General features: G+C 35.1%; 1 protein-coding gene across 1 annotated transcript in view; it reads left to right on the plus strand.

Annotated features, from left to right (window-relative positions):
- Window positions 1-11,939, plus strand: part of slc27a4 (solute carrier family 27 member 4) — a 44,013-nt gene extending 32,074 nt beyond the window's left edge. Inside the window, 6 exon segments of the mRNA NM_001017737.1 lie at window positions 990-1,199; window positions 3,019-3,145; window positions 4,387-4,524; window positions 4,671-4,835; window positions 9,499-9,645; window positions 11,554-11,939. Coding sequence (NP_001017737.1) covers window positions 990-1,199; window positions 3,019-3,145; window positions 4,387-4,524; window positions 4,671-4,835; window positions 9,499-9,645; window positions 11,554-11,711 — 945 coding nt within the window. The 3' untranslated portion in view covers window positions 11,712-11,939.
- The last annotated feature ends 1,016 nt before the right edge of the window (window positions 11,940-12,955 follow it).

The following is a 12,955-nucleotide window of genomic DNA, read 5'->3' on the forward strand; positions in this document are numbered from 1 at the left end:
CTGAATTGAATTTTTCAGTTTAATATTGTAAATGATTTTAGTTTTGAAATGAACAATACTGTTGCTCAATGCATAGACCAAAATTCACAATTTGGTGAAGTTTGTTCCTCCCCACTGTCGCCACTTGCTTGCTTGTATGGGACTTGTGGAGCATTTCATCGATGGATTTGCTCTTCTGTGTTTGTTTGGACTTTTAGCAGTGAAACTTAAACCACACTGAACTGAACTAAACTGAACTCTGAAAACTGGTATGACACAGCTTTAATCTACTAGAACTTCTATGTTAAGCACTTTTGAGATAATCTACATTGTAAAAACGCTAAAGACTTAATCATGTATTGAACTGAATTCAGAAGTCCTCAATGAGCAAATCAAAGCAAAGGCAGGTGTTGCTTGACTAGTGTATTCGGCATTAAACTCCATTGTGTTATAAATGAAATTCTTATGTTTTCATTAAATTAGGTACATTATAAATAAAAAATATATCTGTTTTGCATTAGTTAATATAGCAAAGTTATGTTTCATATTTATTTTGAAATTAATGATGAAATTATCCATGGCTACTTTTAATACAACTTGATATTTATCTTCGGCCCACGACCCTCAATCAAATTTGGCTTTGCCCTTCATCGTTTCAAGAAAACGTTTGGGCACCCTTGCTCTAAGACTTTTACCGTTTTTTTTTTTTTTTTTTTCTTTAAGTAAGTACACAAACAATGTAAATGAGTTTAAATACACAAACTAAACAAATTTTGAGATTTTGTTTGTATACTTTAAACTTGTATACAGTAATTACACAAGTTATGGGAACTGGCCTACTGGAAACATCTGTCATAGATGAATATTAATGTGATGATTTATATATCCAACAGAATCAAAATCAGTGTTTAACACACTCCAGACCTCAAATTTAGTGTCGCAGTTGTGTCGACTGCAAATTAAAGTTACCCTGGATTTAAATTGTGCTTATATTTTGTCCTACATCTCAGATTGTGCAGTACATTGGTGAAATCTGCCGCTATCTGCTGAACCAGCCCAGAAAGGACACGGAGCGCAAGCACAAAGTGCGCATGGCACTCGGGAACGGCCTTCGCCAGTCCATCTGGGAGGAATTCACCAACCGCTTCAATGTACCACAGATCGCTGAGTTTTACGGTGCCACTGAGTGCAACTGTAGCCTGGGCAACTTCGACAACAAGGTCTGTTCATACAAAAACACACTTTAGACTGAGTGTCTGTACACAGTCTTTATGAGCAGTACTCTTGTAAATCATTACAACACTGGATAATGCATGTGGAAATGGATAGATGCACTTTTGGGGGTTGTGGCAATTTGTGCAGTACCATAAACTTTATGAGGCCATCATAAACTAGCATGTATGCTTATGGAATATTTAAAGAGATAGTTTACCCAAAAATGACAGTTTAAAGATAATATACACACCCACAGACATTGTAGACGACGTTTCTATTTTTTTAAATAGAGCATAAAGAAGATTTTTAGCTGAAGCCATGGTCCTTGGTGATTCATATAACATATGTTAGCAGATACCAAAACTTTGATAGTCAAAAAAATGTATAGGCTAAGCAAAATGAATACATGTGTCTACTGATGATACACTGAGGTCTTATGAAGTAGAATGGAACATTCTTTACAATGTTATTACCTGTAACTAGGTATGGGCCAGTATAAGATTCTGACGGTATGTAACCTTGGATATAAATATCACGGTATTTAGATTACTGCTCTAAATATATTATTTTTAAATGTCTGGGTGACATTTGTACACAATATATTTTAATTTGGCAAAAATTAAAAATATTTTTGGAGCAGTAAACGTGTCAGGCTAAATAATTTAAATGAATTATGGACTTCTGCTGCCTTAATTTGTTTAAAAAAACACAGATTTTTTTTAACTATTTAAAACAGCATCTTTGGAGATCTTTTCTGCTGGAGATACTGCTGTCCTATAAAAAACTAAAAATCTACATAAAAAAATCTTACTCATACCTTAGGTATGGTCTAACAGAAAATTTTGACTGTTTTAAAACTGTTTTTAACTGTTTTTGACTGTTTTTAAAAGACTTTTCCAAACCGTGGTATACCTTGAACACGGTATATTGAATTTACACTTTTTTTGTAAAAATCACACAATCTTGTGTGTATCCAAATTGCTTCATCCTATTTTAATATGTTGCATTTTTGGTCATTAAAAGTCAATGTGAGCAGGATCTGGTCGGAGCTGGTTGTGGAATTTCAAAATTTATCCAAAACAAAAGGATATGATTGGCTGAGATTGGCAATAAAAATTTAGAATTAATTAACTGGCTTAGCTAAGAGCTTTGGAAGAATGTTTTAAAGAGGTCAGTTTCAGCTTACATGCGAGTTTGCACCTGCAGTTGAAACTAAATTATTAGCTCTTTTTCACATATTTCCCAAATAATGTTTTATAGCAAATATATATATATATATTTTTTTTACTGGAGAAAAATCTTTTGATTGTATTACAATGATTTTAAACATTTAAAAAAATATAATTAAATAGAATTAAACAGATATATAAAAAAAAAATCAGATATAATTTTTTCCTGATTGGCTACAGAACAAACCACCCTTGTCTAATGACTTGCTTAATTAACCGAATGAACCTAGTTAACCTAATTAACTTAGTAAGGACTTTTATATGGCACTACTAGTATCTTATAAAACCACTATTATGTACTGTCATCGTGGCAAAGACAACTGAAATTAGTGGTTAAATTATTGTTTAAAAAGATCTTGGAAACAAATATTCTCTCCATTAAGCAGCACTTAGGAAACCTTTGAAAAATGTATAATTTGGTCTTCAACTGTACAATTATTATGCGCTCCAGTCACTAATTCTCTTGGATAAAAGATAATAATATTGATAATACTGTAATGTTGACTCTTTAAGATAATTGAAAAAATAGTTGCTTGATATAGTGTTTACAGTAGTTTTGCAATTCTAATGAGAACACATGATGTTTTAATTTCAGACAGGTGCTTGTGGATTTAATAGCCGAATCCTGCCCTATGTCTACCCTATCCGCTTGGTCAAAGTGGATGAGGAGACCATGGAGCTCATCAGAGGACCTGATGGAGTCTGTATCCCATGCGGTCCAGGTACAGTACTTGCTTAAACATTTGTAAAAATAAATCTTGTAAAAATAAATAAAAACCTTAGAAAAGATACATGGAGTAGACCCACAAAAGATTTTATGATTTTAAAGTAGCTGATTAAAAATGCTTGATTTGTTATAAACGGTCAAAAAATGAAAAACATATTTTTGATTATATTATATTATATTATATTATATTTTATTATATTATATTATATCATATTATATAAAATTTTGGAATATAATATGTGTCATGAAAGAAGGAAGAAAGGCATTCTTAAGCATCATTTCATATTGATATAACAGTTCTTTACATAAAAATCAGACTACAAGTTTTTATAAACCTGGAAGTCTGGTAATGTCACATTTGCTTTATATTTATTTATTGATTGAAGCTGTGTAGACATTAGAAAAAAATCTGCTTGTAAATTCATTTTTATAGCTGCTTTAAAAGTTATAGATATAGATCATTTTATAGATATGAAAATTCTGAGAGAAAATACGTTTTAAGCTGTCTCTTTATTTGTCCCTAGCTGTAAAGTCAGTCTCAACGGTTTGATTTGCCTTTATTGATGTAAAGTCAGATTATTATTACCATGTATAAAATATTATTTATATAAACAGTTGGATTTTTCTGCATAGCTGCTTTTTTTTGGTTGGCAAGTGTCGATATCTTAGCATGATGGCTAATATAAAGGTGTATTATCATTTAAAACACATGAATTAATACATGGAGCCATAAGATTTAAATGTAATTAACATAGTTTCTAAATAATTTCTGAAATATTTTTGAAAATGCATAATTGCGAAAGAAACATTAACTCATTTTCATATAAAGAATAATTATTTAGATGACCATGTATTAATCAAATTCTAGGCATTTTTAGAAATTGTTAAAAAAAAAACATGGTACCCACCTTACCAGCTAGGATTCATATTTTCTCAAATAATTTTGTGAAAATATGCAATACTTGCATGCAAGTCAGATCTGTTAATCAAAAACCTCAAACTATAGAAGACTAAGAATGAGAGTTCCTGTTTTTTGATATTTTAGTGCTGTCAAAATAAAAGTCATTTTGAAAGCAAAGACACAAATCTTCTAATAATATCGCCATTGTTATCACTGATAACAATAATGATGCCTAATATTGACTAAGGCATCAGCTGACAGTATTACATACTGCTTGAGGCACTACAGAGAATGCAAAAACAATCTCATTTGACATTCATTCCTTTACTTTTCAGGAGAGCCTGGTCAGCTGGTGGGTCGAATCATTCAGAACGACCCCCTCAGGCGATTTGATGGCTACGTCAATCAGACAGCCACTAATAAGAAAATTGCCCAGGATGTCTTCAAAAAGGGAGACAGTGCATATTTGTCAGGTATCTATACTTTTATTTTTGTTTTTGTATTACAGAAAAGTGAAAATGTTCTGATATAAAATGTTGTAAATTTGATCTGGTTTTGCTATAAAACAGCAAGAGAAGCTGATATGGCAATAAATTAACAACTCTCTCTCTTCTCTCAGGGGACGTGCTGGTGATGGACGACTTTGGCTATATGTATTTCAGAGATCGCACAGGAGACACGTTTCGCTGGAAAGGAGAAAACGTTTCCACTACTGAGGTTGAGGGAACACTGAGCCGACTGCTGGACATGAAAGATGTGGTGGTGTACGGAGTGGAGGTGCCAGGTAATCTGAGTTTTTTTTTTTCTTCTCTCTTTTCTGTTTATTTTCGCTGTTTGTCTTCATATCAGTGACCTTAAATTCTTAAAAAAAGTTTTAATTGCTAGCTCCCATTGTTTTTCTTAAGGTGTATATATAATAGGTGCAAGTTAATACACTGAAAAAAAAGTTTGTTTTGGTAATCTTCAATGAATGTCTGAGGTTAATACCCTCTCTTAGAGTTAGTTTGCTATGATGGAATGATATGCAAAAGAAAGCTTTCCACCCTACTCAATATTGCATTTCAGTTTGAAGTAATGAATAAGTCTCAAAAACTTCCCAATCACGCAGACTTTAAATGTGTGATTTATTGTGCAGCAAACTTGAGTTAAGCTGATAACTTCCATTTGTATGTTGGGGACCAAATAACAAAAAATAGCTTAGTTTCAAATAATTTAGCTTTTTATAAGCCCAAGTGTTTTTAATTTTTTAAGATACACAGTCAAATACATATTCTTGTAAAGCATAAATCTCAAACTCAATTCCTTGAGGGCCACAGCTCTTCACAGATTTGTACCAACCCTAATCAAACACAGCTGATCCAACTAATCAAGGTGTTCAAGACTACTAGAGACTTTTAAGCAGTTGTGAGTTGGAAGTGGTTGGAGTTGAACTATGCAGAGCTGCGGCTCTCCAGGAATTCAGTTTGAGACCATTGTTTAAAGTAAACTCCATTTGATTGTGTGCTTTAACACAGATGCTAGAAATATATGCACAAGTAAGATACATATTTTTTAAGTGTTTGTGCTTGGGCCTCTATTAAGAGGGCATACAAATGGTTGAAACGTTTGTAAAGTTAATATATTGTTTGGTAACACTTTATTTTGATGGTCCATTTGAGTCTTGTCTGCTTAATATCTGCTGATACTGCTCCTTCAACAGACATTTAACTGACTATAAGAAACTTTGCAAGTACATGCCAACTTACACTAACCCCAATCTAAAAGTCTATATCTTGTATCTAATTAATTAGTTGCCATGTAGATGCAATGTAACTTAAATTCAACAAACGGGCCATGAAAATAAAGTGTGACCTGTTATTTTAACAGAAAGGGCTCTATTTTGACGGTCAAAACACAGGACGCAAACGCTTTCAGGGCATGTCAGGACGCGTTTTTGCTTATTTAAGGACGGGAAATCTGCCTTGCGCAGTGGCGCATGGTCTAAAAGGGTTGAGTTTATTTTATTAATGAGTTATAGGTGTGTTTTGAGAATAAACCAATTAGAGTCTCATCTCCCATTCCCTATAAGAGTCAGCTGCGTCGCGCCAAGAGCGCTTTCGCTATTTACAGGACGCAAAGTAAGTCTAAGTGGAAAAAATGAGCATTTCACAAGCAAACAGTTAACAGTTTTTTAACAGAAAACTGTTAAACAGAGCATCTACTGCGTGAGAATGAGAGATAATGGAACTACTTTCACATTCGCTCTTGGATAGGGAAACCTTTACGCACAGACATCAATTAGTCTATAAATAAATACTTTTGTTTATTAAGAGCAAATATTCTTTTCAAAACTATTTCTAAATTCAGTTCTAATTTCCAGCAAACGAATAAATGAATAATAATACCAAAATGTGCTCAAAAACCTGAGTTATATCCTCAAACACATGCTGTGCCCCTTATGGTCTAAAACCTGACAGGTGGACAAATCTAAGCTTGTTTTTAATAAAACAAATATAAATATGGCTATAAAAAATAATACTGCTAATAATAATAACATTATACAAAAGCAAATTGTTATGAATGAACTGAAAAAGCTTCCCGAGATGAAGACATAAAAGCAGTGATTTTTCATATTTATGTAGGCTAGAAAATAATATGTTTTGTAATATTTTAATCCTTTATATTTATGTCTATATCTATTCTTATTATATCCTATATATATCCTTAATATTTAATTTTTTTCATATGTAAAGATATTTGCCTATTGCTCTCTTGTGCGTATTAAGCAGTGCATAAGCTAGGCGCAACTCTGCGCCGGAGTTTAGACCGGGTTTGTTTTGGTCTAATGAAAAATCTATTATAGTTTCTCAAATTAGCAACGCGCCAGCGGTCCGCCTCAGAACGCCTTCCTTTTTAGACCAGAACGCCTATGGGTGCACAAATGAGCGCTAATGCATTTGCTATTTAAACAGCGTAGCGCAACGCCTCAAAATGACTCTTGCGCCAAGCTGAAACTACCAAAAGACTACTGAGCCACGCCTTGCGCCACACTGCGCCGAGTGTATGATAGGGCCCAAAGGCTCTGATTGGGGGATTTTGGCTAATAGCATCTGGCACAGCTTGTACAGCAGTCTGTGAAATTTTGACTACTCTTTTGTTAGAAAAAAAAATAAAAAGAGAATTTGGTCAATTTTAATTTGTAACTACATTTTTGTGTTTTTTTTATCAACAATATTGCATTGAAAAAAATCTTTGGGTATTGAACTACTTTTACTTTGATAAAAATGTGGTACATGCCTAGAAAAAATGTTAAATGTTGCGTAATTTTGATTGGGCCAAATGAAAGTGTGCTCTCTCAATTGATTAGTAAGACTGTCACACACAGACAGCAGTCACGTATTTGCTCTGAGAGGGGGAAATTAAATAATACATAAATATTTCATATCACAGCCTCTTGCGATTTAACTAATTGCGATTGCGATTCGATTCCGAATTATTGCACATCCCTAGAGAGGAGTGACTCAATGTGAGTTGGTCATGTGATAATGATAAATAACAGATGAAGTGCATCTGGATTCTATTTGTAGTCTTTATATTAATGCTATTTTGAATGTACTTTAACGGATGTGAAACAAGTTAAATGTAGTGCCTGCTTAATTTTGTGACTTAGAACACAGCTTATAATTTGAACTTTGTCTCGCTAAATAAAATTACTCTGCTCTCTTTAGTTTTGAGCTAACATTACAATTACTAAAGAATCTGCTAGGAATAAAGTGACATTTTAATATTGTTTACCATTGCTAAACAAAATTGTGCAAAGTCTAGTAATTCCGTATAAATACAGTCAGAAATTTGTGTTCTTCCAAAACAATATTCAAAGTGGAAATGATGTATTTTAGAGTCTTATATAAAACCATGTTTTTGCTGAGATCTATTCCTTTAAGTTGTAAGTCTCATGGATCCTTGGGATGTTCAGCCAGTATGTGGGGAAGATAATTAATTGCAACAAAGCTGACTGCAGTAGCTCCTGGAGGATTCTGGGAATGCTGAGCCAAACAAAGTCTCCTCCTCGCCTGTCTCTGGTTTTTGCTTACACTAGATCTATAAAGGAATGGCAGCAAAGTGCTGAATATAGCTTGGTCCATTTCAGACGTCCGAAAGAAAAATACAATCACCTTCAAAACAAAGTCATTAGCAGAATTATGATCTACAGCATGTAAGTGTGTGTGTGTGTGTGTGTGTGTGTGTGTGTGTGTGTGTGTGTGTGTGTGTGTGTGTGTGTGTGTGTGTGTGTGTGTGTGTGTGTGTGTGTGTGTGTGTGTGTAGTATATATTAAAACATTTTTGGGTCAACATGCAAATTGATAAACTAGAATCTGTTTAAAAATCATCAGTGTTTTCTCACTCTTGATGTAAGAATAAACACACACACACCACATACTCACAAACTGAATTGCACGAATTTTAAATAGCTGAGACGATTTTTGGAATATGAAAGAGATTCAGGATAAATGGCAAATATTTTGCTCCATCAGGCTACAACCACACAAAGTCATTGATTTTCCCTTTTGCAATTTTTTTACATTCCTCACCAGTATGTGGCGCTGTAATTCTCTCATTGAGATACACAAATAGCGGTGAAGATTGCACTGTGAACAAAGACCATGAGATGAACATGGGGGAATGCATTTTAATAAAGCTGTTAAGCTCAGAAGTTTCTGCTGCACAAACACACTTATGTAGTCTGCCATTGTTATTGCTGTTACATGACAAAGCAGTGTCTGACTAGGGACGAGATGTGGCCTGATGACATCATCATTTCACAAAACACAGATAAGGTGTTCGCACCGATCTGAAAATGACATTTTCATCTTGCCATAGGATTTAAAAAAATTATACTGCCAATACGCCAGTTGCTTCTGGACAAAATGCATATATAATACAACTTTTTGGTGTATACTGCTAAACACTTCTCTATTTGAATGAGGCCTTCATCTGTTTTTACTTAAAGGGCTTATATTGTGCTGGGGGCTGGGGGGGTTCAAAGAGGTATAAAAAAAATATTTGGGGGCTATTTTGAGCTGAAATTTCACATCCACAATCTAGGGGCATCAGAGACTTATTTTACATCTTGTAAATGGGGCATAGTTGGTCCCTTTTCATGTTTAGTTCAATATGTGTCAGGACCAAAGAATCAATAGTTTATCTTGTACAATGTGCCATAAAACAGATTGCCAAAGAGTATAGACTGTTGTAAGATACAATACTCTCTATCTACCTTAGTTCAAAGATGTCTGTCCTTGTACCACTGACACTCGACCTGACCAGGCAATGATCTCCTTACACAGGTTATTTTAGTCCACAGGGGCTCAGGGTTCTTCATGCCTGTAGGCTTTCCTTATGCAGTTAAGGTTTAGGTTATAAACCAAGTTTGCCCTTGTGCGATTATTATTGATGTTTTGTCCTCAGGTGCTGAAGGTAAGGCAGGGATGGCAGCCATAGCAGACCCGGAAAACAATACTGACCTAGCCAAGTTTAGCAGGGACCTGGAGAAGGCCCTGCCACCCTATGCCCGTCCTGTGTTTCTGCGCTTTCTACCAGAAGTGGACAAAACAGGTGAGATTTCACAAATCTTAGGGGCATTGCACAAAAGCACGATAAAAGATTAAGCTGAAATATTCAAACTCTCCCAGCTGAGTTTAGCTTTGACTTGGTTAGATGAAAGTAGGCTAAATTAAGAAATATTAACTTACTATGATTTATTTTTTTTTATCAGCCAGGCTAAGAATAATCCTAGTAAATTATCTATTGATGCTACTTGAAATTAATGTGCTTAACAAGCAGCTCCATGTTCTTTTAAAATATTTTCCAGCTTTTAGAATTAAAAACATATATGTTTAATTGTATTGGCAATGATTTTATATTTGTTCTTAAGGAAAAAGAAAAGAATATATATATATATATATATATATATATATATATATATATATATATATATATATATATATATATATATATATATATATATTTACTCGCAGTGCGATATGGCTGTAGGTCGGCACTGATGGGAGGCGTGCGTTGGCTAGAGGCTGCAGGCCGAGTGTTTTAGTGTCTCACCAGTGACTTTATTGTATAAACGGAATATCATATGAGTGCAATAGTTTGACGGCCCCATCGTGTATATAAAAAAGAAAATCAAACACAGAGAGTCTTAAAAAATCTTTTTGTAAGAGGAACTACTTTCATCCTCTGTTCATACACCTTTGCAGCTGAGCAATAGAATAGCAGAAACTATTGCTACTTCACAAACATCACTTTACACAAGAATTATTCTAATACTAGCTTTATGGCTTAAGTGATGAAAAAATTTTGCTCACATTTTAAGATAATAAGGCTGAATGGCATGAAATGCTATAAATCTACAGAGAGTTCTCAATAGTTCTCTGTTGCAATCGGGAGATCACAACAATTAACCCTGAAAAAGTCAAGAGTAAAGCAAACTCTACCAGATTACTATGGTGTAAATACAGCACTACAAAATACAAAGGGAGAGATTGACTTATCTGTTTTAAAATGTTTTGTTTAGCTGTAGTTTGAACCGTACACTGAAAAAATGCTGTTTTTCTCCACTGAGGACTTAAGCCAGGGGTGTCAAACTCAATTCCTGGAGGGCCGAAGCCCTGCACAGTTTAGTTCCAACCCTGCTCCAACACACTTACCTGTAGGTTTCAAACAAGCCTGAAGGACTCAATTAATTTGATCAGGTGTGTTTAATTAGGGTTGGAACTAAACTGTGCAGAGCTGCGGCCCTTTTGGAACTGAGTTTGACACCTGTGACTTAAGCGGTGCCTGTCGCCATCTTGTGCCGGAATGTCAACCATCTTTGCTCTGCTCTGTATCTCCAAAATTATAAATATTTAAAATAGGCACTATTTTCATAAATAAACTGGCTAGTTGCAATCTAAACAACTACATTCTTGCCTGAAATACCTCAAAAGAACATTATGTTGTCCAACAGTTGCAATATTTGACTAACTGTAGTCCTCTGCTCACCACTCGTGTGGGTGGAGTAATACACAAGGGTGAAGAGGCTGTATGAGTGCTGATATTGCTTTAAAATCTTACAGCTATCAACTAATCAGATTCGAGAACCAGAAAAATATAAATAAACTGTTGTATGTAAAGATGCATATATATATATATATATATATATATATATATATATATATATATATATATATATATATATATATATATATATATATATATACATACATATAAATATATAAATATATATTTGATTTCAGGCTGTATGACAAATAAAGTAATTATTTATTTATTTATTTCAAATTATTTATTTATTTATTTCAACTTTGAAGAATTATACAGTGCCTAAATAAATTCATCATACGATTTTCTTTAGGCACTATATAAATCTTCAAAGTCGCAATGGTATTGTAATTCTGAAGTTAACTGTTTATGTATAGGCTTGCTGTTTTAACTGTTTGGGTTATTTTATTTCAGGAACTTTTAAATTCCAGAAGACAGACATGCGACGGGACGGATTCGACCCCAACATTGTTTCCGACAAACTCTACTTCCTGGACTGCACTAAAGGACAGTATGTGGAGCTGAATGCAGAGCTTCATCGCAACATCGTCTCAGGAAAGCAAAAATTATGAGACTACTGCCAAGCTCCACCCCATTTCCCTCAAAACCCCGCCTTCAAGACCCCTCAAACCCCGCCCTGTCCTCATAACTCTGCCCCTCGATACCTCAGCAAACACAGTGAGGGGCCGCAGGAATGCATTCTGGCTGCATATTCAGATCCCCGTCTATTCATTTTCACAGCACACCTCTCTTACAAAACAGGACTGAAGAAGCATTCAGCCATCGTGAAAACAAAAAAATTGTAAAAAATAAAATAAAGCAATTTAGCTAAGAAGAATACAACAACAAAACAAAAACAGCAAGGAAAGGGCACAAGGACCAAACACACTTCAGTCAAATGATAAAGCTCGCCCTTTGCCTCAGCTGCACAATGCACGCCTGGTTGCAGGATTCGGGACTGACACTTGTTCAAACTGATGGATTTGACAAGCGACTGCCATCTTGAATGCGCCCTAAAGCCCTGACCAAAACCATGGATCCACGTGCAATACCGGCTGCGCACTTGACAGCCGCCGAGACTTGATCGAATGCTGTTTATTTACTCATGTTACATGCACCAAATATATTTAAGTTGCAGAATAGCGCATCTATTTACACGTCATCCACGAGCTGTGACGATACATCCATGATTGCACTGCTACCTTGTCCATTTTAGCCCCTCCAGATGTGCAGCATAAGTGTCACATTTTCTTGGATGTCGATACAGAACAGCTTGGTGCGACATTGTGCAGACTGGGCTTGGAGGGTTTACTAGTTGTGACGACCGTTATGTTTTCGATGAGGACCTCATGGACTCACTATAGTTGACTTTGTATGGAGAACAAATTATAGTAGTGTAATACTGTGGTGCTAAAGAGCAAAAATCCTCCTGTTTGGCACCATTTAGGACAGAAACGGAAGCAGCAGAGAATGAAGGGAAAACGATAATAGGCTATTTGTCATCAGAGTTCTAGTTTTTTCTTTCAGCAGCATGAATGATCGACGCAAACAGAGCACTGTGCCTTATTGTCAGGTCACTACATAGTGTTATCGCCCTCGTCCTGTACCATTACACTAACTGACCCCTGGACATTTCTTAAAACGGCTAGCTTGTTTTCTAGGCCTAGATTGCTCTTACCTTCCATGAAAAGTCCCATCATGCAGAAAAATTGTCCAGCACTACATCAATGGGCGTCATTTCCGTTTCCTGTGTATTTTGCTCGATCTTCTATTGCAAGCCTCCTGTTCTCCCTTGCCCACTGACAGCTGACTATTT

The sequence above is a fragment of the Danio rerio genome, chromosome 10 (genome assembly GCF_052040795.2).
Source record: "Danio rerio strain M-AB ecotype USA chromosome 10, GRCz13ab, whole genome shotgun sequence".
Classification (NCBI taxonomy): domain Eukaryota; kingdom Metazoa; phylum Chordata; class Actinopteri; order Cypriniformes; family Danionidae; genus Danio; species Danio rerio.